At 39.0% G+C, this 25,730-nt stretch overlaps 2 protein-coding genes across 5 annotated transcripts in view; both read left to right on the forward strand.

Annotated features, from left to right (window-relative positions):
• The window catches only part of API5 (apoptosis inhibitor 5), a 36,958-nt gene extending 26,251 nt beyond the window's left edge, over window positions 1–10,707 (forward strand). The window contains exons 10-14 of one of the 2 annotated variants that reach the window (XM_082660259.1): window positions 7–100; window positions 927–983; window positions 3,319–3,395; window positions 3,919–4,055; window positions 8,535–10,707. In XM_082660259.1, the coding sequence (XP_082516385.1) occupies window positions 7–100; window positions 927–983; window positions 3,319–3,395; window positions 3,919–4,055; window positions 8,535–8,617 (448 nt within the window). In that variant the 3' untranslated portion in view covers window positions 8,618–10,707. The remainder of the gene's footprint in view (window positions 1–6; window positions 101–926; window positions 984–3,318; window positions 3,396–3,918; window positions 4,056–8,534) is intronic. The other variant, XM_082660260.1, reaches the window with a different exon arrangement.
• An 8,137-nt stretch (window positions 10,708–18,844) lies between these two features.
• TTC17 (tetratricopeptide repeat domain 17) overlaps window positions 18,845–25,730 on the forward strand; it is a gene marked incomplete at its 5' end in the record, with an annotated part of 154,947 nt that continues 148,061 nt past the window's right edge. For 2 of the 3 annotated variants that reach the window (XM_082660691.1, XM_082660690.1), the window contains one exon: window positions 18,848–19,006. In XM_082660691.1, the coding sequence (XP_082516817.1) occupies window positions 18,848–19,006 (159 nt within the window). Of the gene's footprint in view, window positions 19,007–25,730 lie in introns of all 3 variants that reach the window. The other variant, XM_082660692.1, reaches the window with a different exon arrangement.

Raw genomic sequence — 25,730 nt, forward strand, 5'->3', positions numbered from 1 at the left:
ATTTAGGCTGCAGTACTTTGCACGGGGCCTGCAGGTGTATATCAGACAACTTCGCTTGGCTCTCCAGGGTAAAACAGGCGAGGCCTTAAAAACAGAAGAGGTAAGAATACTCAGTTACATCTTGTTGGGAAATTTTTATGATAGCCACCATTTATTACAAATTCAGACTGAATTCATATATTGAAATGTAACATTCGACTTTATTTGAAGGATGATACAACTCTAAGTTGAAGATACAATGTTAGAAGACTACATCTTTAGTTATATGCTAAGTTATATAGGAAACTTTATCATTGTTGAAATGTCTTGAATGTTTCCAATGTTTGTGAACAATGTTATCAAATGTTGATGCATACCAGTCTTTCACTAGGGTCTCATTAGCAGCATATTTTGTTTAAATATTTGATTGGCAATTGTGATATTTTTAATTTCACCTTTTTGAAGCCCAAATATTAGTTTACATTAGAAAAAAATATTAAACTTCCAATTCTATACCAAACTATATGTGTTTATGTTGGGATTTTTGGTTTTCTCTGATCTCATCTATTTTGATCAATCTTCATCTTGGTCCTAATGAAATATTTTAAGTTTTCATTGTGTCTTCCTGTAACATAAACTGATATTTTTTTAAAACAACTGCTATGTGCCCATGATCTGTCCCCTACTCGTTTTTCAAGTAAATTGTAGATATAACACTTCTAACCTGTCAAGGGAAATAAAGATTATTTGCTTTCTTTGCCATCTCTACACTTGTTTTAGAGTCAAGAAATAGGATTGAGCATTATCAGTAAATATAAACCAAGGAATTCTCTAACTGTAGAAATGATTCTGAAAGAGAAGTGGAATTATTCAAGTTCTATATGGGAATGAAATATACATCATGAAAGTTATTGGCATTTTAATTTAATTTTGTTTTCCTTTTGCAGAACAAGATTAAAGTTGTTGCATTGAAAATAACAAATAATATCAATGTTTTAATCAAGGTAAGTCTTCCTTTCTTATCAAGTCATCCCAGCCAGCTAGAAAGTTAGTGCAAGAGGTTTTCCGTATGTCTTTATGTCTGCAATGGTACTGGTTAAGGAGAGACGCCATTACATTCCAGACGTTTGGCCTTTTAAAGCTTTATGCCTTTTATAACACCGAGTGATGTTTTTGTAGCTATTATAGAATAATACATTGTTTTATTTATTTAAAAGTTATTGCAGAAGATACTGCAAACAAAGGGAGGCATGCAGAGTTTTTCTGACCCAGAGCATTGAAGCAGATACATTTAGACTCAGAAATTTCACTGACTTAAGTTCTTGTAGTCTTAATACTATCGGATCCTTTTGAATGACCAATAATACCCTGCTTTGCTTACACTAAGAATGAACAGTCTTATGTGGCACATGAAATGTTGTCCTGTGGTCTTTTCTGTTAACTTGTCTATGTAATAAATTGAGAGTTTTCTATACTTACCATTAAGCCATAAATATCCTTCAGTTCTGTTTACCCTCCCCAAGTATCTGTTAGCCTAAACAAAAAACTAATAACCTGAGAGAACAAAAAAGGAATCACAACAAAGTACACATCATTTGATACTGTAAGTTAACAGTACTGTTATAAGTTGATAGTATTGTAGCCAGATGGGAGAAAGAAATATTTGTAACACTTATAGCACAAAGCTTAACAGCAACAAAATCAGGGCTAGTGATATGCCTTAAAACTAATCTGGTAAAAATCCCATGGAATACTTACTTTTTATCAGAAGAGAAAGGGAAGCTTTTCAGAGAAAACAGTGAGACATTGAGGGATGAGTATCATTGCCAACAGGAAAAGTGAAAAGGCATTAAAAACAGAAGAGGTAAGAATACTGACTCACATCTCAAAGAAAATTTTTATCATAGCCACCATTTATTTCAAATCTTAAATATAAATAATTTCAAATGGTGGATTAATACATTAAAATGTGAGATTTGACTTTATTTGAACTGATGCTATAAGTCAAAGTTGAAGATATACTATGATGTTAAGAACATTTTAAACTTAGCAAATACTATGACCCAACACATGGAGATGAGACAGTTTCCTGTTCAGGAAACCATAGTGATTTAAAGATGACTGCAGTAGGAAGTTGCATGGGGAAGAATGATGAATAGGGTCAGCAACCAATGTGTAGGGTACCTGACCAAAAAATTCTGAAATATTTTTTTAATATGACATAATTCTTTGTTTTAGGGAAATCACAAGAAAAACTGGTATGCTTTGGTCCATCCATGGCATCTGCTTGCCATCTTTAGTTCCTACCTAACCAGACGCATCTAATTCCAAAATTTACCTTCACTTCTATTTCAGTGAATCCACAAACTATACTCCAGTTTCCCATTGTCACCTGAGATTTAACATGTTTAAAATTGAAGACTTCCCCCTTCTTCCCGTTGACACTTTCTTAATAAATAACATTATTATATGCTAAATCACTCCAGCTAGAAACCTCAAGCATTTTTGTTTCAAAGGACTTTATATTGGCTAATTCCCTGCATTTATCTGGTACCCTGGACTTAAGTTTTATATAGTAGGAGGTGATTTTTATTCACATATTCATTTTAACTGTGAAAGAAACTTAGTTTACTTTTATCAGGTTTTGCCTGTATATAAAAATTAGAGTAAAACTGGTAAGAAATGTTAGGTAAAATACCAAGAATAAATATATTTAGAAATTCATTCATAGTTTTGAGGGTATTATGAGGTTAGATTATTTCAGTTCTAGATTATGTTAACATTTAAATTCAGCAAATATTTGCATTACCTTATATTAATAATTTAGTACTTAAATCTTGTGGGTTTTTTCCTTATTGGTAATATATAGATATTTGAGGGGAAGAAAAACATGATTAGCCAGACCTTTAGTTTTGTTCTAGTTTTGAACCACTTAAAAACCTGCAAAAGCAAATGCAGAGTGCACCATTGTATCTTCCTTAAAGCACGTCAGTGACTGCTCCTGTGCAAAAGAAACTACTTGTGGATTTGATTAAAGTTGATAAATATTGATATTTTTGTCCTATAACTTGAAATGACATTTGAAAAAAGCTGCAGTTTCTTAAGTGATGTGTGCAAAATAACATTGAAGTAGTAGATGTAATTTGTAAACAAAATTGTCCTTGTTTACTTTTCTCTTGCAGTTTATTTTTTAGGTTATTATTTTAGTCATCAGCACAAAAGCAAGAAGGATAAATTAGTTTCCCGTCCTAAAATTAAAATGTGTCTCCCTGTTTCCTACCCTTACACCACTCCCCGCACCACCAAACACATTAGAAATCTCTAATTTTGTCTCTTCAGGATCTCTTCCACATTCCTCCTTCTTATAAGAGCACAGTAACATTATCCTGGAAACCTGTACAGAAGGTTGAAATTGGGTAAGAAACATATGTAAAGGGATTAAAGTGTTCTAATATTTGATTTACAAATACGGGAAAATCTGAATTCAGATTTTACATTTCCTGTACAAAATGGTACGTTATTAGTTAAATGATTCTTAGTAAGATGTTAAACTATGATTATTAAAAGCATGACTTAAAATATAAAATCTAATCTAGTATTTATAAAATAAACTGGTAGAATACAACTCTGGAATTTTCAAGCCTTTGTCCGTATTGCTGTAACTTAATAAGACTTTCCTGACAAGTTTTATAAAATGAGTCACTTGTGTATAATCTGTGAAGCTACATATTTCAGATTGTTGTAAAGCCTTGTAAATGCCCCTCTGACAATGTCTGCATAACTAAAGCACAGTTAATTTGATGACATCAGAATGTTATTTCCTTTTTTCTGATGTGACTGTCATCTTTTGGATGTCTTTTGTAACAGATATAATAAATATATTGATAGCCTCTGGTATAAAAGAATTTTTTTTAATTGCTGTTCTTCCTACCATTATAGGCAAAAGAGAGCCAATGAAGATACAACTTCAGGCTCACCACCCAAGAAATCTTCAGCAGGACCAAAAAGGGATGCCAGGCAGATTTATAATCCTCCTAGTGGGAAATATAGCAGCAATTTGGGCAACTTTAATTATGGTGAGCGTTTCCGTTTGGGTACAAGCAATATGAGAGATTAGGCAGAAATTGTGTTGTACTTGATTTTAATTACTAATTAAATAGACTATCATAGTTCTTTCAGGTGACTTTTTGAGTTAGTTTGGGGAACCTGAACTGTTGGGGAAACAACTTAACCCATTCCTTTCTGACTCACCCTTGTGGGCTCACTGAATTGAGCATGTAACACTGAGAACCTGAAAAATGTGCCTCTTGTATTCAGAGGAGCCAACAGAAAAAAAAAGGAAGGAAGATGGCATGAACCATCTATTCCTGGTTTTCCCTGTTTTAGCTTCAAGGCAAGACATTTTGTGCATTCTCCCTCAAGAATGTATATAGCTTCCATTCTTGGCAGATGTGGTATTAATGATCCTTCTTGGCCTTAGTCAGCCTACTGCTTGTCCTCCCATCTTCTGCACTACTTCAAAAGGAGAAGTTCTAGAAGGTAGAGTGAGATGTTAAAGCATCATCTAGCAAAGAAGATGTGTCCTGTTGCAGTCTCCCCCACTGCCCAGAGTGCAGTCCTCCTTTCAACTTTAGACATTAGTGCAAGGAGAGCTTCCCACTAGTCCAGTCTCTCCCAGGACTGTTGAATCAGAAGTGAAGTTTGTCTCACTGGCTTATAAAGAAAAATGGACAAAAATTTCACTGACTCGGATCCTAAATCTTGCTTAAGAAGACCAAGTTTAATATTCAAAACCAAACATACTTGTGATTGGTCTTGGTTACCAAGCAGAATTGATTCTGCAGTAATTATTCCCAAAAAAGTACATTCTGAAGAATATGCTCTCTATAATTGTTTCCAGGGTGAGATGATTGTGACGTTAAGTAAATTCCTCCTACGATAGCTAAATTCCTCTAATATCTGAGCAATCAGATTATAGAAAGGCAATTTTAGATTGTGAAATGAACCCTTCTACTCCAGTCAGACTCTTTGAGGCAACTTTAGTGTAGAAAAGATCACTGAACTCTTTTACTTATATAATAATAAGTAAATGTGCATCTCTTAGCTTCTTTTCCTACCTGAAATAAAGGGATAACATAGAGCTTAAAAACTTCAAAAAATATTTGCAAAAGCATTTTTTAAATGGAAACGATGCTGTTACTTCATTGCACGAAATATTGTCCTCTGTCATTTGTATGATTTAATGTGGTGTTTATCAAAACCATTCTTAAAATCAACTGTTCTCTCAGATACTATCTTCATTTGATATAGGTGAAAGTAATCAAGAGGTATGGCAATACATAGAGAATTAAATTGTATTTATTTTCCCTAAGGCAAGTCAGTTACTCTGAATTTCCGTAAGCATTTTGCCCTGTGAAATTCATTACCTGCCTGATAGGGAGAATCAGATGATGTGATGCATGTGGAAAAGAGATGTGGAAAATGCAAAGCCTTAGGTTGTATGTGATTTTTAAAAAATTATCAATGTGAAAAAAATAAGCAGTTTTACTCAGGACAAATATCCAGGGAATTCCCTGGCAGTCCAGTGGTTAGGATTCCACACTTTCACTGCCGGGGGGTTCGATCCCTGGTCAGGGAACTAAGATCCCACAAGCTGCACAGTGCAGCCAAGAAAAAAAAATCCAGGAGTCACAACCTGAGTTGTTCCGTAGTCCTCAAAGTAACGGAATGGCAGAACAGACAAAACCATTGTCTTTTGTGTCTGGTATTCTTGTACTTTAATATTCCTATAGGGGTGAACCTTGTAATTGGAGTGCTTGTCATAAATTGAATTACAAAGCAAACTAAACTCTGATTGTTCTTATTGGAAAGTAGGAACAAAATTTCTGCTAGTACTTTTATTTTGGGGAGTTGAATGTGTCAGATTGTAAGTATTCTCATATTAACAATTCAGAGAGTTTCCCTGGATTTCTTTCACCCATTCGGTTGAAAACCGTTCTTGGTACTATAGATGAGAATTGGTGGACCAATCTACCTCAAATTTTTTCTACCTTTTTTACGTCCTTTCCTTAGGGAGCTGACAGTGGGTCAGGAAGAAGGAGAAACTGTTGGATTTTTTTTCCTGGGATGTCAGAGTTGTCTCAAAGTTGGAGGGAAAAAATGTTTTGTGTTCTTGAGTCTTTAATACATAGATTTTATTACCCACATTTGGCAAAAACATCATAATTCCACTTCTCTATATCAGCCAAGCTCAATTTTATTTTTCCAAGGAAGACTTGGTTGCATGGGGGGTTTTTTTGTTTTGTTTTTGAAGAGTCATACACACTGAAGGGTTGGGAAATTTACTCCTTTTGTGTTATGGGGAACCAGGTAATACTAATATCGCTCTTATTACAGTGAACAAGTCTACTGCAAAGAAAATAGATTGTGCCAGTGTCATGGGCCTGAACTTGTTCACTACAGAGAAGGAGCCAGAATTTGTGATTGTTCTTTGAGTCCATGTAGGCATACTTAGACTTCTTTCCTTATCCAAGTTTATCACTTTACTAACCAATGTCTCTGTTATTTGCTTTATCAAATGGCGTTTGTTCCCGTAACTTAGTTCAGCTTCCTGGTGCATTTTCAGTCAAATGATTTGCAAACATATACCCATGTTTAGTTTTCCTTCGTGCAGAACAGAGTTCCCTGGTAACCCACAAGTACTAATTCTACGTTTTGTGACTTGTATCCTTCAACCTTTACCTTTTTAGAATATAAAAATAATTTTTAAAGTATAATTTTAACTGTAAGCAGTGTTAGTAAGCTTGAAACCATTGAAAAGATCATTAAAGTGCAGAATAGTCCCTCAGGATGAAGAAAAAAGAAAGTTTGGTGACTCCCTGTACTGTAGAAATGGCTGCCTCGGTTGCAGATCAGAAAGAAATAGCCAATATAGAAAAGATAATCACAGCAAATAATACCTTCATACTATGTATTTAATATACTTATTAGATATACTGAACAATTGAGGGTAACTGAGTTCTTCATATTAAAATTGATTGAAAAACAATTGAAAGGGTAGATTTTAGTAGTCTGTTAGCTTATAGCTAATAATGATAGCTATGGGGGTGTTGATTTGTTAAGTGTGTCGATGTAAACTGAGAAATGAAGGTTATATGAGTATGATAGGGGGAAAATATGCAGACATCTGCATGGGTAAAGCCAAGTCTTAAACAGTCAAAAATGCAGGAGTTACAGCATCAAGAAGTTGCTGTATTAAGGTTGCTATGCTCCCAGAATGCACCACAGTCATTGCATCTATCACTGGGAGTATCTTACCCACAGACGACCTCTGATTTTCTGAACGTGTTGGCTCACGATGGTTTCGTTTAAACAGTTTGCATACCAATCAACTTAGAAAAATGTGTCATGACATGAGAGGTGACTTTGAATCAGATTCTGTTCTGTTACACAGGTAAATGTTGGCTAAGCTGGGGAAAGGTCTAGTTAGTTTTCTAACTCAAGAGTTTCTGGAGGGAAAAAAAAAAAAGAAGAAATCAAAACATCACCCAAATACAGTAACTATATTTCTAGCCATAATGGCAAAAAATGGATTGCAACACTGACTTGATAGGAATTTTTCAAGCCTCCAGTATTATGGATCAAAAATGGCAACACCAGATTCTTTTTATTGCTCCTAACAAGATTGCTGCAATGAGGAAGTTTGAAAAGTTCCAATGAGGAGATTCTATCTCCAGAATTAGAAGTTTGAGACTAACTTATACATGATGAAAAGTCCTGCCTTGCTGATAACTTCAATCAGTTTTCTTCACTGGAAAGACTCCTTTGAGGAATATTTCTCTGGAGCTGTAAAACAGACTGACCAATAAATCAAGGACTCAATCTACCATATGACACAAGTAACTTGATTTTTCAGCAAAAGATATCCTTAATTTACATCAGTAACCCAAACACTGTAATATATACATATCACCTTTTTGGCAGCACTCTGAGCAGCTCATACATAGCTGAAAAAGCAGTGAGGAAAGCCGTCGGAATTTGTATCAACATTATTTTGAAATATGGTGAGCAAAACAAATTGCCTATTTGTTGCATTTGAAAGGTACATTTTTCATTCTAGCCTGATTTTTCAGAATTGATCATTGATAGTCTAAGATATTTTACATATATGGCACTAACTTTTGAAGGCCACTGGCTTTAATTCCAATATAAGTATAGAAATTTTTCTAGTTTTGTTAATTATCTTTGGTAGTGATAGACCCCAAAATAAAGAACTAACAATGTAGTTATAACATTGTCACCTTGAAATATCTTTATTAATGGGATACATTTAATTGAGTACCTACTGTGAATATAGGCACCTTGCAATATGTGCTTTGGCATATATGATGCCCTGGTTTTATGTGAAGATTGAATTTGGAGATGGACTAGCAGAATACCGATGCTGTTTGTATAGAGCCTACTGCTGCATTCAGAGCTGCGAGCTACATTACTTCTGTGTGTGCTGTCCCGTGAAGTCCTGAACAAGACCTAAACCCTTGTTCGCTTTTTCGTAGAGCAGAGAGGAGCCTTCAGGGGAAGTAGAGGTGGCCGAGGTTGGGGAGCACGAGGAAATCGTAGTCGGGGAAGACTCTACTGAATGAGAAGTCACAGTCTTCAGCATTGTCTTGAGCTTAATACACTTAAATTCTACTACTCTACTCATTGGATTGCCGGGGATGTCCCTTTAAAAAGACTGCTGCCTTCAGCTAAAAACTTAATGTTCTTTATACCTTTGTATGTATGATCTACTTTTGTAATAGACCATGGTTGTGTCCAAGGTAAAACCACAGCGATATTTTTGGATGCTTTGTCTGCAATCTTGACTTGTTTTTGCAATATCACCATTATTCAGACTTCATATTGTGAATCTTTTAAACATCTTGATAATTTGTTATTGAGAGCTATTCAAATCTAAAATGTAATAAAATTCAGGCTAGTTCTGATAACTGGTAAAGATCATCAGTTCTGAAAGGTTACTGACTTTCCTGTCCTCTCTGTCTTGCCCCCAGCCAACATATGGAGAAGAGTAATGGTCAGTCTTAACATTTTATTTTCATTGTTATTTAATAAAGCCGCTAGGCAATGGTGCAGCATTCCTGGCTTCTGTCAGTAAAGCAAAATACTTACCAGCTTTCTTAAAATGTAGAAATGACATTACATTTTTAGGAGGAAGTAAGTTGCTTTGCACTGCTTACTTAACTCTTCTCCATATGTTGTGATATAAATTTTTGAATATGGGATCTTACTATTTGCATAGAAATGTGTATGTATAATATACATACATACATGAGCATATATCTGTGTATGTGTGTGTGTGTGTGTGTGTATATATATATATATGCATGCTGCGAAACTTGACTACACAACATAAGTCATTTTTTAAAATTCCAGGAACGGGTAGTCTTTGACACGGTGATTATCCTTTTGAGGCTGAATCCATTATTAACTTGTTATCTAGGTTTTCCTTCCAGTAGTGAGGGCTTTTGAGTCAGTTGCACTTACATGATTATTGTTATTTAAAACTAAAAATAAACAAAGGCTGCATTTTCAAAGATAAATTTGGAGATCCCTGTTGGAGAAATACAGCCAGAATATTGAATCTGATGTACATATAGGTTTCTACAGGATGAGATAGAATAATTTAGAATTTGGGGATTTGATAACCAGGGCAGCCCAGAAAAAGTGACTTGGTAACATGGTATACCAGTAAGTAAGGGATGCTCTCTCAGTTTGCTTTTGCCACTTTCAAGATTTTAACTTCTCAGGTTATTAATCAAAATTATTGTATAAGTTAGTCAATAGAGTCTTTAGGTTAAAACAACAGATGGGGGGTTTGTGGAGTGTTTAATGTCATGGGCATTTTTAGTAGCATAGGCCCTTTGCTCTGCATTTGAATGTTTCATATATTTTTGTTCCACAGTTAATCTTCCCTCCCCAAGTTTGCTATTCAAATCCAATGCCTGAGTGACATTTTCTAGTAGTTTGACCTTTTTTTTGAGGCATAGTTTGTGATTCCAATACAGGTGTCTTCATTACTGTTACCTCTATACTGGGGGTATAGGCAAAACCCCTTTGTTAGAATTACTGCACATGTATATGGGGAAAATATTTTTTGAAGACTAGAATGATACAAGTGAGCAAAAGAAGTTGGTCAGCTTGACTATGGAGTGGTGGCAATAATCTCTAAACATTCCAAAAGACAGTGAGCTGAACCTAAGCTCCCTTGGAATCTGAGCAGACACAGGAACATGGAATTTCCATTTGAAAACTGTGACCAGGTAGCCTGGACCTCAACGGCAGATCAGCCAGTGGCCTAAAGCCATTTCAAGTATAGATGCTGTTTTGGGACAGTTATATAAATTTGAACATTAAGTGTAATTTTTCCTCTTTTTCTTTTTAATATTTGTAAACTCAAAGCTGAGCAGAAGTGACTTTACTTTCTAAAGTTTGATATTAAGTTGACTGTGTTCCTTCCTTTACCGCCTCATTGTTCCCCTTCCCTTTCCTAAGGCAATAGTGCACAACTTAGGTTATTTCTGCTTCAAAACTTTGAACGAAAAACTTCATGCCACGAATTTTTTTTCTTTTGCAAGACACCTGTATATCCCCCTGTTCAAATGTAAATGTTCCCTTATGCTTTTGAAATAAATTTCCTTTTGTAATTTTGTTTTGTGTCTTGTGTTACGATTATAGCTTCAGATTCTTGGATATTCATTAAACATTTATTCATTGCTTCTCATGTGCCAGTGTGTTAGACCATGAAAATATAAAGATGGAAAAAATACTGCTCTGCTTTCAAGGGTTCAGTATTACAAGTTATCTTTCATTTTCAACCTTTTGGATTTGTTTTTAGAAGCTAATACCCTTCTGAAAAAAGGATTTGTTTCTTTCTGTCAAAGCAAAACATCAGATACTTGCCAAATCATTATGAAATAATTTCTTCCCTCAAGTTATTATGTAAAGCAACTTCTTATTTTGACTCCCAGCCTTTATTTGTTTTCCTGAAGTAGCACCAAGGATGGATCAGAAAAAGTTACCTAAATTCTCTTGGTGATCACATCCAGTCCTATGCGTGTAATACCATCTACATGCTGAGGACTGCCAAATGTCTATGTCCATCCTTTCTTGCCTGGAGTTTCATAATAGCCTCCTGATTGATCTCCCAGCTATTACACTTGACTATAGCCTGTTCTAAACACAGCAGCAAAGAAACATACACTCTTCTACTTGAAGCTGTTCAATGACTCCTCGTTTTAGAATAAAAATCAAAAACACTGCCATGGCTTAAAAGTTTCTGACCTCAGCTGCTGCTCTGCCCCAGTCAGTCAGCTTCATGCAGCTAGGCAAAGACACACTCCTACCTTAGAATCTGCACTGGCTGTTCCTTCTAGCCACATATCTGCCTGTCTGACTCCACCCCTTCGATTCCTCCAAGATCACCTTCTCAAGAATCCTGTTTAATACCGCAATGCCCCTTTCTACCCTGCCAAGACTTCAGAACCCACTTACCCTACTCAATGTTCTCTGGAGCATTTGCCAACTTCTAACATACTATCCTAATTATACTGTATATTGGGTTAGCCAAAAATTGCTTTCAGTTTTTAAGTAAAAATAAAAGGCATTTTTCATTTTCACGAAGAACTTTATTGAACAATGTATTCACCCTTTTATTCCACTACCTTCTGCCATTTTTCAGGCAACTTCATAATTCCATCTTCCCAAAACTTTTTATCTTTTTGAAACAAAGAATTGTTCCAGGTGCCTTATACAGCCTTCCAGGGAATTGAAATTTTTTCCATTAAGAGAATTTTGTAAAGACCGAAATAAGTGGAAAGCCGAACGTGCAATGGCTGGTGAATACAGCGGACGAATCAGAACTTCCCAGCCAAGCTGTAACAGTTTTTGCCTGGTCATCAAACATGCAGACTTACGTTATCCTGATGGAAGTTTATGCGTTTTCTGTTGACTAGCTCTGGATGCTTTTTGTCAGGTGCTGCTTTCAGTTGGTCTAATTGGGAGCAGTACTTGTTGGAATTAATCACTTGGTTTTCCAGAAGGAGCTCATAATAGAGGACTCCCAATCCCACCATATACACAACATCACCTTTGGATAAAGACCGGCCTTTGGTGTGGTTGGTGGTGGTTTATTTCGCTTGCCCCACGATCTCTTCCGTTCCACATTATTGTACAGTATCCACTTTTCATCGCCCATCACAGTTTGTTTTAAAAACGGAACATTTTCATTACGTTTCAGTAGAGAATCACATGCGGAAATACGGTCCAGAAGGTTTTGCTTATGTGGAATCCAAACATCAAAGCGATTCACGTAACCAAGCTGGTGCAAATGATTTTCAACACTTGATTTGGATTTTTTGAGTATGTCAGCTATCTCCTGCATGGTTTAACGTTAATTGTTCTCAATTAATGTCTCGATTTGATCACTATCAACTGTAACTGGTCTACCTGACCATGGAGCATCGTCCAGCCAGAAATCTCCAGCACGAAACGTTGCAAACCACTTTTGACACGTTCAATCAGTCACAGCACCTTCTCCATACACTGCACGAATCTTCGTTGGCGTTTCGGTTGCATTTTTTCCTTTATTGACATAATAAAGCATGATATGCCAAAAATGTTGCTTTTTTTCTTCCCTCTTCAATATTAAAATGGCTACACAAAAATTCACCAATTTTGATAAGTCTTTTTTTAAATGCTGACATGACAGCTGTCACATATAATCTAACAAAATTGTTTCGAATGAAGCTAAAGACAACTAAGTGCTACTAGAGCCATCTTACGGAAAAAAATGGACGAGCCTTTTGGCCAACCCAATAATTTACCATATTTTTAGTGTCTCCCCCTGGTAGAATGTAACATGGCTAAAATGCCACAAAGGTAAGGATTTTTGCATTTTATTCATTGATAATCCCATACATGTAAAACAATGCTTAGTACATAGTAAGCTTTCAATAAATAAAAGTAGAAGGCAGTGTTTTATGCTGAGGATATAGTGGTAAACAAGATAGGCAAACTCTCATGGAGTTTACATTCTATTATGCAGAGGCTAATTAATAAGCTGATTTCAGAGAGTAGTGTTATGAGGACACTGAAGCATTCTAAGGTGATCATTTGTAAGAGCTCACATAGAATGGTTAGAAAAAGTCTCTGAGGAATTCATTTGAGCTGAGTCCTGGACGATGATTTGGAGCCAGCCTAGTGAAGATCTCAAGGAAAGGCATTTGAAATGGAGGCAACAAAACGTGCAGAACCCTTGGCTTTAAGAATACCAGGCTGTGCTAAAGAATGAGTTCTCAAAGTGCTTAGGTTCCTAATCTCGACCCCAGAACTCCTAAACTCACCTTCGATGAACTACTTTCAGTAACTCAAAGGGGACATGCTCTTTCTGATCCTGGGGCATGTTTCCTGTCTGGAAAATCTTTGTTCCCTGACTCTCCCTCTCCCATTCATCAGACTAACATTCCTTCTTCAGGTCAGACTAGATTTCACTCTCCCTGGGAAGCCTTTCCGCCCATGCTGGGCACAGGACCATGTACAGGGTGCTCCTTCAACTCACTATCCTTCCTCCCCATTTTGGAAACCATAGGAGGAACTCAAATCAGTTCTGATGGGTAGAAAACAGCAAGTGGAATTTAATTCTAGCAAGTGTGATGGAAACTAAAACAAATGAAATCTAATTTATCAAAATCCTAAGAAACTGTAGATTTATTCCTAGAAGTTGTACATTTAAAATTAATATAGCCACAAATAAGAAAGTAAAATTCTGGTCATCATAAAGAGTTGATAAAAGAAACAAGATCTGAGACAAAGCCTAGACAGACTACTAATACAGTTCCAGTCTGTATTCTTCAAGAAATACGTAAGAATAGGAAACAAGAGCAAATAAAAGATGAAGGAATGGTATTTCTAGAAGGAAAAACTAAAACTTGGTATGCTATAAAGTGATGGATAAGATCAAAAAGCACAAACGCACTAAAAGGTTTGAATAGAATGAACTTGGATTTAATCATAAAATCAGGATACTGAAAGTTGGGTGTATGTGAGGGAGTAAAAGCTGGGGGTGGGGCGGGTATGACCTGTAGCTACTTACAGACTGAACAGTCACAATACAATTACTCCATAGAAACTGTTGCCCCCAAATGTATTAACAGCTGCAAAGATTTGGATAAATTAATGGCTGGTAAGTCTGTATCAGGAAAAGTCTTTTGAGGCTGACCATCATATTATCCTCAGAGCAGCCCTAGTGTCACTGTGAGTTAGAATCCTGGGCTGATTTGACACTTGGTCTCATCCAAAGTAGTCCTCACGCTTCAGACTGCCACACTACTGGCGAACTATTTCTAAATGAAATTACTACGTTTCATAATTTCTAATGAAATTAATATTTAGGTATCCCCTGTCTCTTCTTTGAAAACCCTCTTCACTTTGTGTATGGCTGCTGGGGAGATACACCTGGATAGCCCCTCCTGCCATAACCAGCCTCCCTCCCTATCCACCCTTTCAACCTCCACCAGTTCAAAATCACTGAAGGAATTAACTATATGTAGCAGGCTGCCAATAATTCCTTCTATTCCCAATCAAACACGCTGCTTCACTTATCAAGATGAGTGTTTCCATTTCCCCTTAAATCTGGGCCAACCTTGTTACTTTCTTTGATCAACAGAATGCAGAAGTGACACTTTTCTGGGCCTGGCCCTCAAGGAGCCTGACAGCTTCTACTTTCACTCTTTTGGAGCCCTGAGCCACCACGTAAGAAACCTCTGTAACTAACTACTGGGACTGAGAGAGAGAGGCCCAGCCACCCCTAGCCATTTCAGCCACTCCTGGTAAGCACTAGGCATGAGTGAAGCCATTTGGGAACATTCCAAACCCAGCCAGGGTCCCAGCTGTATGAAGCCTTATGAGTGACCCCAGCTAACAGCAGGAGGGGCAGAACCACCAGCTGAGTCCAGCCAAAAAATATATAATAAATCATGGTTTAAAGCTTAAAATTTAAGCCACAAAGATTTACGTGGGTTTACTATGAAGCAAAAGATAATCATTTAACAGAATTTAAACCAGGGTGTTAACTCTCTCAGGAATATTTATATCTTAAGTATTTTCTCTAAGAAATAAACAGTATAGAGATCCTTCACAACATTCAGATAAAGTGGCCCAAGAGAGGAAATTAATAATCCAGAAAGATCATTCTATCATTGTCCAATTCCCAACTTCAAAAAAAATCTATAATTTATAATGATAGTGATAAATTAAAGGACCTATGTGTAAAATACTTTATGCTGAAAGACCAGATTACATGCAGTTATGGGTTTTCCTATCATTTGTTCAACTAAGAATTGAATCACAATTTAGAGATTATCAGCAATTTTGGTAACTACCATCTTATATTTCTACAGGTTTTATGTAAGCATGAAGAGAAAATATGTACTTAAAATGGAAAAAATATCAGGTCTTAGAACAACAGAATAAAAGAAGGGTAACAGGTGATCTATTTGGATGTAGAAAATTGGTAGCAACAATTTTATTTGGATTAGAAGTTTTCATTGTTTTATTCACATAAAATGGGAAAGCTACCTTTTGGGGGTATAAAATACTAAACAAACTAACCACTTAAGTATGGAAGCTTTATGGAAGATAAAAATACATTAGTATAGGAAATGCTTCCTGCCCTCAGATGCTAACAGTCTAACTAGTTAAACAAAGAGCTACTCAAGAGTTTAGCTGTTCAAAATGTACAAAGTAATATCACAAAGCAACATGGTATTAATTGTCATATTAGTGTTACAGAATTCAGAGGAGGCAAATAGAAGTTGACAGATTTTTTTTTACAATCTGGGATTTAAGCTATACCTTAAATATATTTTAAAAGAGCAAGAGAGGGATTTTAGGCAAGGAACAAGATGAGCAAGAGCACTTCTAAGTGTTACTGTGTGATGCTTAAAACATAGTTCAGTAAGACTAGAGGTGTGGAACTAGGCAGTCAGGATCTGTGGCAGGCAGGATTCTAAGATGACCCCCCAATGATCCTTGCCCTCATAAAATCTTCTCCCTTGAAAGTGGGGAAAATGCGTGAATATGATATCATTCCTCAGTTTTATGTTATATGGCAAAGGGAATTTTTGCAGATGTCACTAAGGTTACTAATCAGTTCATATGGGGCTACTCAAAAGAGAGGTTATCCAGGTAGACCTTATCTAATCACATGCATGCTTAAAATCTGGGCCTAGAGATCAGAGATGGAAGAATTCAGAGATATAAGTGATGGAGACATTTCCCTGCTTGCCTTGAAGAAACATCTGCCGTGCTGAGAAAGCCACATGGCAAGGCATGGTGGGTGACCTAGGAGTTGAGAATGAGGACAGTCAGTAGCCAGCAAGAAAACTGGGACCTCGGTCCTATAACAGCAAAGAACTGAACTCTGTAAAAACTTGAAAGCATTTGGGAAAAGCTCCTGAGCCTCAGGTGAGATTGCAACCTTGGTATAAGCCATGTGAGACACTGAGCAGAGAACCCACACACGCCATGCCAGACTCTTGACCCATGGAAACTGAGGTAATAACTATGTTAAGCTGCTAAATTTTGTGGTAATTTGTTACACAGCAACAGAAAACTAACACAGGATCCCAAAGGACAAGGGTTATCATTTAAGGAAAACGAAGGTGGGTGGTACGTTAAAGCTATAGAAGTTACTATTCCGCCCCTTTGCAAGTTAACTTGTGCATGTCAAAGAAATTGCTGATGGCCAAAAGAGGTGATGCCGGAGCTTCTTTCAAACTCCTCACCATCCTTCATCCATGCTCAGGCTCTAAAGTTAGGTAGACCTGAATGCAAATCTGAGTTCTGCTGCTTATTAGCTGTATGATCTTGGCCAAATTACTTAACTAGCCTACGCCTGGTAAGTTAGTGAAGATTAATTAGAACTATGTGTGTACAGTGCCCAGTATGTATTAAACACTCAACCAATGTTAGATGATGGTGACTGTCATTATTTAGTAGCTTTATACACAAGTAGGGTTTACTTCTATGCCTAAAAATAAGATGCTGAGAACATACAAGAAACCTTTACAATTTGCCACCAATTTCACCTTTTCATGCTTAGCGCTTATTCTGCCTAAAACTGCACCTTTGCTCTAAGACTTTCACTTGGTTGGTCTGTCTCTTCTACACATGAGCCCTTACACACCCCCAATATCCTATATGTAAATTGTTACCTTGCCAATATCCCACCAGACTGCACACTGCTCAGTGGTCAGATTTTCATACCCAGGGTCTAGCAGAGTATCAGGCAAAAAAAGCAGGTAAGCCATACATTTTTAATGAAAGTAATGCTCATCACTTCAGTACTCCTAAGAAAAGCTGCTCTAAGAAGACATAAAAAGCCAGTACTGTGGTAATGGCTTCCATAGCATGAAGTGATGTTTAAACACTTGGCAATTATTTGTTTTCTTGCAATACACCTGAGTAGGGAAGTGGTCAGGCATAATTCTCATCTTCCTTTTCCCAAAGAAAAAACCCCAAAGCATAATGAATCTAAACATAAAATGACACATATAGCTAGAAGGCAGCCCTGACGCACCTAAAACGACATAGCTAGCTGGAACCTAGAAGCCAGGCTAGTCCGCTTGGCCTGCGTGTTGATGCACTAGAAGGAAGTGCTTCTCAAACTTTAATGGACATACCAGTCACCCGGGGCTCTTGTTAAAAGGTAGAATCTGATGGGAAGAGACAGAAGAGCCAAGAATGTGCCTTTTTTTTTTTTTTTTTTTGCGGTACGCGGGCCTCTCACTGTTGTGGCTTCTCCCGCTGCGGAGCACAGCCTCCGGACACGCAGGCCCAGCGGCCGTGGCTCACGGGCCCAGCCGCTCCGCAGCATGTAGGATCCTCCCGGACCGGGGCGCGAACCCGTGTTCCCTGCAGCGGCGGCAGGCAGATTCTCAACCACTGCGCCACCAGGGAAGCCCAAGAATGTGCTTTTTTAATGAGCTCCCAGGTGATGCCAATGCTGCTGGTCTCCAGATCTAGACCTATGATGTTCAGTAAGGTAGCCACTAGCCACACGTGGCTATTTAGCCCCTGAAATCTGGCTAGTCCGAATTTAGATGAGCTATAAGCGTAAAATGCAAACGGATTTCGAAAACTTGGTACAAAAATAAATATCTCAGTAATTTCTAATAATAATTAGATATGTTAATAATAATCTAATAGATTTCACACTGAACTAATAATATACTGTATATAATGGGTTAAATAAGATGTTATTTCATTTTTTTTTTAATTGTGGTTCACGGCTCGCGTTACGTTTCTACTGGACGGCGCTGCCCTTGACTAACACCACTTCCAATTCTGAAGCTCCCCCTATTGTGAGGTTTTAAGAATAAAAGAGAACCTATCCCTTCCCTTAGATGTTTCGAAAGCACACCTTTTATTTTCCACAATCAGAAATAAAAATAATTTTTTTTTAAACCAAAGAGTTGCATGTATATACTCTGAATCCTCTCATTTTGGCTTAGGCTCCAACTGGAACACTACTTTTCTCTCCCTCTGGTTCCCACGCTCCGAGATCGTATCGCGCACAGGAAAACAATAATGAGAAAGCGGTCTCCGACCTGAAGCCAAATTGGGCCAGCGTCAGAGGCCGCGCTTCCCCGCCGCCTAAACCGAGCCCGAGGCCGAGGAAGCCGGTAGTCGGCGGGCAGCGCCCCCTCGGCTCCTCCTCCTCCTCCTCCTCCAGCGTCGACCTCCCCAAGATGGCGAACGGCGGGGGTCCATTTCCGCTTCCGGTGTGAGCGCCCGGGCTAGGGGGGGCAAGATGGCGGCGGCAGTAGGGGTCCGCGGACGGTGCGAGCTGCCGCCGTGCTCCAGTCCGGGCTGGTTCCTCAGCCTTTCCGCCTTGCTGAGTGTGGCAGCTCGAGGGGCCTTCGCCACCACGCACTGGGTCGTCACGGAGGACGGGAAGATCCAGCAGCAGGTAGCGGCCAGGGTGTCCCTCTCCGCCCGCGCCCGCCCTCGCCCGGGGGGGATTACCCGGCCCGGCGCGGCCCCTGGCTGTTTGGCTCCGCGCGGCCCCGCCCCCAGCCTGCAGTCCCACGGTCCCGGTGTCGCGGTGTGGGCGACCTCCGCCCTCGGACCGGTCCCCTTCCCACTTGTGTCCTGGACTTGGCCTCGGCTGCCTGCAAGTTCTCAGGCTTCCACCCCTGGGGCCGGGCGACCCTCCCCGGGAGTTCGGGTCCTGGGGACATTATCTGGCTCCCTAGCTTTAAAACCCGTATCATTATCCCTCCTCTAGTGCCTCTCTGGCCCACGCGTCACCAGCCTTCCCCGAGGAAGTAGAAAGCAGGTGGCAGCGCCCGGGTGTGCGCGAGTCCTAGGGAGGTGACAGCTTCGGCACCCCTAGGCAGTGTGTCACCTAATGCTACTTCCCCCAGTCTCCTGTCCCACATGCTGGCGTTCGTGTCAAGCTATGGTGGTTTCAGCTGGTACCGTTACCCAGGTCAGCAGGGGCTCATTAGACACAACACGCACACTCTCTTTGCGAAGGAATGCTTGAGGATGCCTCTGGTGGCGTTGCCTGCATCTTTTCAGCAGTCAACCGCCCTAGTGTCCCAGTGTTCTTTGCATTGTTTCTTTACCTAGTTGCTCTGACCCAGCCCCTCAGGGAGGATATGCGATTTCCCGGATTCTTGTCAGGTTGAATTAATTCCTCAGAGGAGACGCTGCTTTTCTTACATAACTTTCCGATGGCCTGTATTTTGTGAATGCTGCTGATGCCTAAAGAATGCGTGAGTGTGTATTCTGCTACAGAAACTTGATAAACTTAATGACTTCCAACACCTGAGAACAATCCTATAAAGTCCAGCAAACATTTAGAAAGTGATCTGTGTGCCCCATGCAATTTAATTGAGCCCACCGATCTGAAATGTATTAACCATTGTCCTGTGAAAGTACTGGGTTGTATGTAATGAATGGTGATAGGAACACAATGCTAGGCTTACCTTTGTGTAAAGTGAGGTTCACATTTAGATTCACCATGTGATGGCTAATTTTGTCTTAAATATAATGAATGAGCAAAGCAATTTAAAAGTCAGCGTTGGTTTTGGTGAGTGGTTTTCAGTGTATATCTGAGAAAAGACTGACTCTGTGGGGTGGCATTTCTCTATACCTAAGTTACATTAGAAAAAAATTTCTTTTTCATGGCCATACCAGCTGAGATTTAAAATATACATGTGTGTTTCAGAAACCCTAGACAACACTTACAAATTCACCTCTAACAAAAGATTGGAAATCTTGTGTGAATCCTGGTTGCTTCTGTCCTTCTTCTCTCTCCAGATGATGGTTTTCCCTGAGGCCCTTATGAAGGGAGATGTGGCGTTAAGTCCTGCTGCATTTTGGGGAGCCCTTCTCCTATTGGCTCTTTTGCAGTATTGTTTTGGGTCACAGCTATTTATATTCGCTGACGTTGACTTCTTCTCATTTTGATGTCCAGCTACTCAGCTGAGAAAGTAGCCCACCTGAAAAGTGGTAGAAAGCTGGTAGAAATGTATTTATATGCTGAACATTGCAAAGGGAAAGTAGAATCTGATTTGGTTTTTGTTTTTTAACACATTCCTTCTTTTTGCACATTGGGTACATATGTTTTGGTGGGGGAAAGGTAGGGGTTACTAAAAACTTGCTTGAGAAAGGGAGAAATCTACAGAATCTTCTGGATCTCTTCCAAGTCACTCCTACAGTAGGTAGTTAGGCTTAGAGTTAGGAAAGCAAGATTTCTTTCCTACATGCCTTTTTAGTGATCCTCTTTGGTGAATTTTCCAGTACTTTGCTACATAACATTTACAGTGTTAAGTCCAGGCAACTACAAAATTTTATACCAGAAGAAATAAAGTTGGTGACTACAGTGTAACAAGAGGCCAGGGGAGGGAAGTTGGATTTAATCTGAGGGGAAAAGCGCATGTAAATAAAGTTGGACCTCACAGTCAGCTTCTGAGTTCCACTCTGATAGCTCTGCATACATTACCCATGCAGCCCTTCCTGGCAGTAATTTGACTGCAGGCAGAATCCAAACCTTAATTTACATTGTGCTTAATTATCACATTTGGGTATACTTATTAAAGAATTGAAAGGTCTCTTTAGTATGTGGATTTGGGTGTACTGCAGATCTATTCATGCTTTCAGAAACATAACTAATTAAAATTTAGTATAGGAACTTCCCTGGCGGTCCAGTGGTTAGACCTTTGCTGTCCAATGCATGGGGAGCGGGTTCGATCCCTGGTCAGGGAGCTAAGATCCCACATGCCTCACCGCCAAAAAACCAAAACGTAAAACAGAAGCAAGATTGTAACAAATTCAATAAAGACTTAAAAAATGGTCCACATCAAAAAAAATAAAGTAAAATTTAGTATATGTACTGTGTCTTACCAGGCGTACCAAATCCCTTGCTCCTTGTTTTTAGTTATAACTTCTGAGTGAGAACAGAAGTATTTCATTCTTTTGGCTGTGCCGCACGGCTTGCAGGATCTCAGTTCCCTGACCAGGGATTGAACCTGGGCCACGGCAATGAGAGCCTGGAATCGTAACCACTAGGCCACCAGGGAGCTCCCTGATTTCATTTTTAAAAATTTTTTTTTTATTTTATACGTTTATTTATATATTTATTTTTGGCTAATTGGGTCTTCGTTGCTGCGCACGGGCTTTCTCTAGTTGTGTTGAGCAGGGGCTACTCTTCGTTGGGGTGTGCGGGCTTCTCATTGCAGTGGCTTCTCTTGTTGCAGAGCACGGGCTCTACACACGCGGGCTTCAGTAGTTGTGGCGCACGGGCTTGGTTGCTCCGCGGCATGTGGGATCTTCCCAGACCAGGGCTCAAACCCGTGTCCCCTACAATGGCAGGCAGATTCTTAACCACTGCGCCACTAGGGAAATCCCCCGATTTCATTTTTAAAGTTGCCTAATATTAGGGAAAGGGTTAAGGGCAAACTGAAATAGCAGGTCTTAGAAAATAGCTTTTGAAACTCTTCACTCGATATTTATTTTAATTTTTTTTTAACTTTTATCTTAATTAATTAATTTATTTTTGGCTGTGCTGGGTCTTCGTTGCTGTGTGCGGGCTTTCTTTAGTGTGGTGAGCGGGGGCTGCTCTTTGTTGCGGTGCATGGGCTTCTCATTGTGGTGGCTTCTCGTTACGGAGCATGGACTCAAGGCACTTGGGCTTCGGTAGTTGTGGCGCGTGGGGTCAGTGGTTGTGGCTCGTGGGCTCTAGAGCGTAGGCCCAGTAGTTATGGCACACAGGCTAGTTGCTCCGTGGTATGTGGGATCTTCCCGGACCAGGGCTCGAACCCGTGTTCCCTGCATTGGCAGGCGGATTCTTAACCACTGCGCCACCAGGGACGTCCTTCACTTGATATTTAAACCTATCCAAATTAAGTGTAATAGATCATTGTTTTCCAGAGTGAATGTGGGTAAGTACTTATGAATTAAAAATCTGAATTGCCCAAAATACAGACTTAGATAGGGACATTTTCCATCATAATAGTTAAAGTTTTAAGTACAGTAAGCAGTCCTTCCCAGAAGAAGAGAACATTCGTTTGGCTTTTCTATTTCAAGCCTTAGCAGATGGTAAAGATAGGCACCCACAAGTTACAGAGTGCAGACTTGTGAACACGCATATATATTGGAAGCCTTAGATCTTTGGGGGGTTGAAATGGGCCTTTCAGTCAGAGCAGGGAAGCAGACATTGCTCCAGGCAGCCTCCTCGCAGTCCAAGCTGAGCTGCTTCTGGCAGTAGCAGGTGTCCAGTACTTGGTGTGGCGACTCAGGGAGTTAGTTGTTCCTTTCCACAGTCCCGGCTCCATCTAGGAAGCATGCCATCCATGTTTTTAGGCTCTGTGTTTACTGAGCTGCCACTGAACTCCCAGGAGTGTTGTACAGGGAATACTGGAGCTGGGATGTGAAGAGAATGCTCCAGTCACTAAGTTCATTTCCCACTGCAGTCAGAGGACGTCTAAGAAAAGCCCCTCCTCTCTTTCTCCTCTCCAGCTCTGTGCCGTTCTCCCAGCTTTGGGCTTTGGCATACTTCTGAACCCCTAATGTCCCTGTACCTGAAAACTAGTAAGATCCTCTCACCTTATTTAAGCAAGAGTCCTTAACTTGGAGTCCATGGACTTGAGGTATGAGCTTTTATAATCTAGTTGCTAGGAAGATCTACAGTAACTAGATCTTTTGTTTGACTTCAAGATAAATTTTTGTTTGTTTCATTTTGACATTGTTTTTGCTTAATTACTCTTGTGGCAACACCTGTTTTCTATTTTAATCACAAGTGCCTAGCAGTTTTCTTGCACTGAAGGTTAAATAAACGTTTGTGAATTAGCCTAAGAGCCTATCTGTCACATCATTTCTTTGGAAAAATGTACGCTTCATGTTACAGCTTACCAGCTAACAGATGAACTCTTGAAAAATGTTAGTTAGGTCTAAAACTTGAAAATTTAGATTATCAACTCTCTCATAACATTATATTATTTATTTTCTTTGCTGCTGTTTCCCTCTCCTCCAATCTTAGAACCATGGCATTTTAGATTTGGAAAAAATTCTTAAAGAATATATGGTGCGACTCATAGGAGAGAGGGTCACCCAAAGACACAACTAATGAATGGCATTTAGTGGTAACAATAAGTAAAAATGTATTTGTCTGCAGTAATGTGTAAGCCAGCACTTTATACTAAGTTTGAAGTGCGTTTTTTTATCTGCTTAACACCTACAAAGGAAGGAACAGAAAGAAAAACAAAACCAAATGAAGTAGATGTCTTCTCTTTTCCAGTTTGCTTTACTTTTGCAAAATGTTTTGTGATAACTTTAAATTGGGGGTGGGTGGATGGGGGAGGGTCCCAAATAGGTGTGAATTAATTTGGGGGTCACTTAATCATTTTGCCTCCTGTCAAGCAGATGTCTTCGGAGTACAGATCTGTTTAACTGCTCAGAACAAATGAGATTTCTGACAAAACTAATGTTCTGAAGCTTAGCAAACTTGGCAAAAACTGTTTGATAAGCAACTATTTCAGCAACTATGACCTAGGGAACAGCTATCATATTTAGTTGGACAAACTGGCTAAATCTTTATTTGTTGATTTTTAACAGCTTATAAGTGAAGGAGTGGTTTAATTTTGGTCTCATGTTAAGTGATTTGGTTAATCTGGGAGAGAGCCTCCATATTGTACTGTGAAGCTGACAGCTTCATTTTGGTGCTTTTCAAAACTGAACCCATCTTTTGACATAGAGCATGTTTCTATGTTTATACACTTAAGGGATTTACTTGGACCTGGAGGTCATATTGGTTATTCAGTAGCTAGGCACCTGCAGTTCATACTAGACGTTGACATCAAAAGTGATTCTCATTCAATCCATTTTTTAAGATATTTCCCACTATTATTTTTCTTCTTATAAATTACCCAGGTATTAAGTTTGTTTAGATGGTAGAGTAGTAATAGGAGTTTGGAAATATACAGAGATAAATTGTAACTTTAAATACTTTTCCCAATTATTTATTGAACACATATCTATTGATGGCTTCCTTTTCACCAACCCACAGTGCTTTGAAGGGTATGTTCTTTTCCACTGGCTACTGTGACACAAAATTCTCATTTTTCTTTAGGGGTGAGCAGAGCACAGCTCCTTCTTAACCTTCTGGGTCTTTTTGTCTTTTGTTTTGGCTCTTCCACCTCTGCTTATCTTCTAGATCAGTGGTTCTCAAACTTTGCACAAAAATAATCTGGGATGCCTGCTTAAAATTCAGATTCCCAGGTCACTGAGGGTGATTCAGTAGGTTGATGGTGGAGCCAAGGTTTCCACATTTTTATCAAACTCCTCAGGAGAGTGTGATGCAGATGGGTCACAGATCATTATGAGAAATTCAGTTTTAGATCTTGCTCTTCCTCCAGCCTTTGTTGCAGGCTTCTATTCTTACTCTCTTTGTATACCTGGGAAATGTCATCCTTTCCCAAAACTTAAGTTACCATATGTATGCTGGGAATACCTACATTTCTTTCTACAACTCAGTTTTTTTTCTCCACGAGTTATAAATTCAAGACTTCCGTGTTAACTTTTAACTCCATGTGAATGTCCTCTAGGTACTTCAAGCTTAATATGACCAAATCTAAACTCAGTTTTACACCTATACCTATGTCATGCCCTGTTTTCCCAAACTTAATGAAAGACACCACTATACATCATCTGCTTATTGGTCCACATCAGAAGTCTGGTTGTCCTTTTTAATTTCTCCCTCTTCCTTACCAACAGCTTTCAGTTTTACTTTCTAATTATATCTTGCTTCTTTCAGTAGCCACTACCATTACTCATAATTCCAACCACCTAATTAATTGCCGTAGCTTCTTAACTGCACTCCCTGCTTCTAGTCTTGTCCTACTTCTAGTCCATTTTTTCCACAGTGCAGAGTAATCTTTTAAAACCTTCTGTGTTTTTTTGTTTAATTAAAAAATTTGAATTACAAAAGTGATGCGTGGCACTGTAAAAATAAATACCTAACACTATGGTAGTATTTGAAGTAACAAAATGAAGTCATCCTACCTCTACCCATTCTTACTCCCCAGGAAAAACTACCTTTAACAGATTGGTACATATCCCAGAATATGGTCCAAATTCATTAACATGTCTTGAGATCTGGCCCTTCCTTCTCTCTAGTCTGTCTCTGC

This window comes from Grampus griseus, assembly GCF_964374135.1.
Source record: "Grampus griseus genome assembly, chromosome: 8".
Classification (NCBI taxonomy): domain Eukaryota; kingdom Metazoa; phylum Chordata; class Mammalia; order Artiodactyla; family Delphinidae; genus Grampus; species Grampus griseus.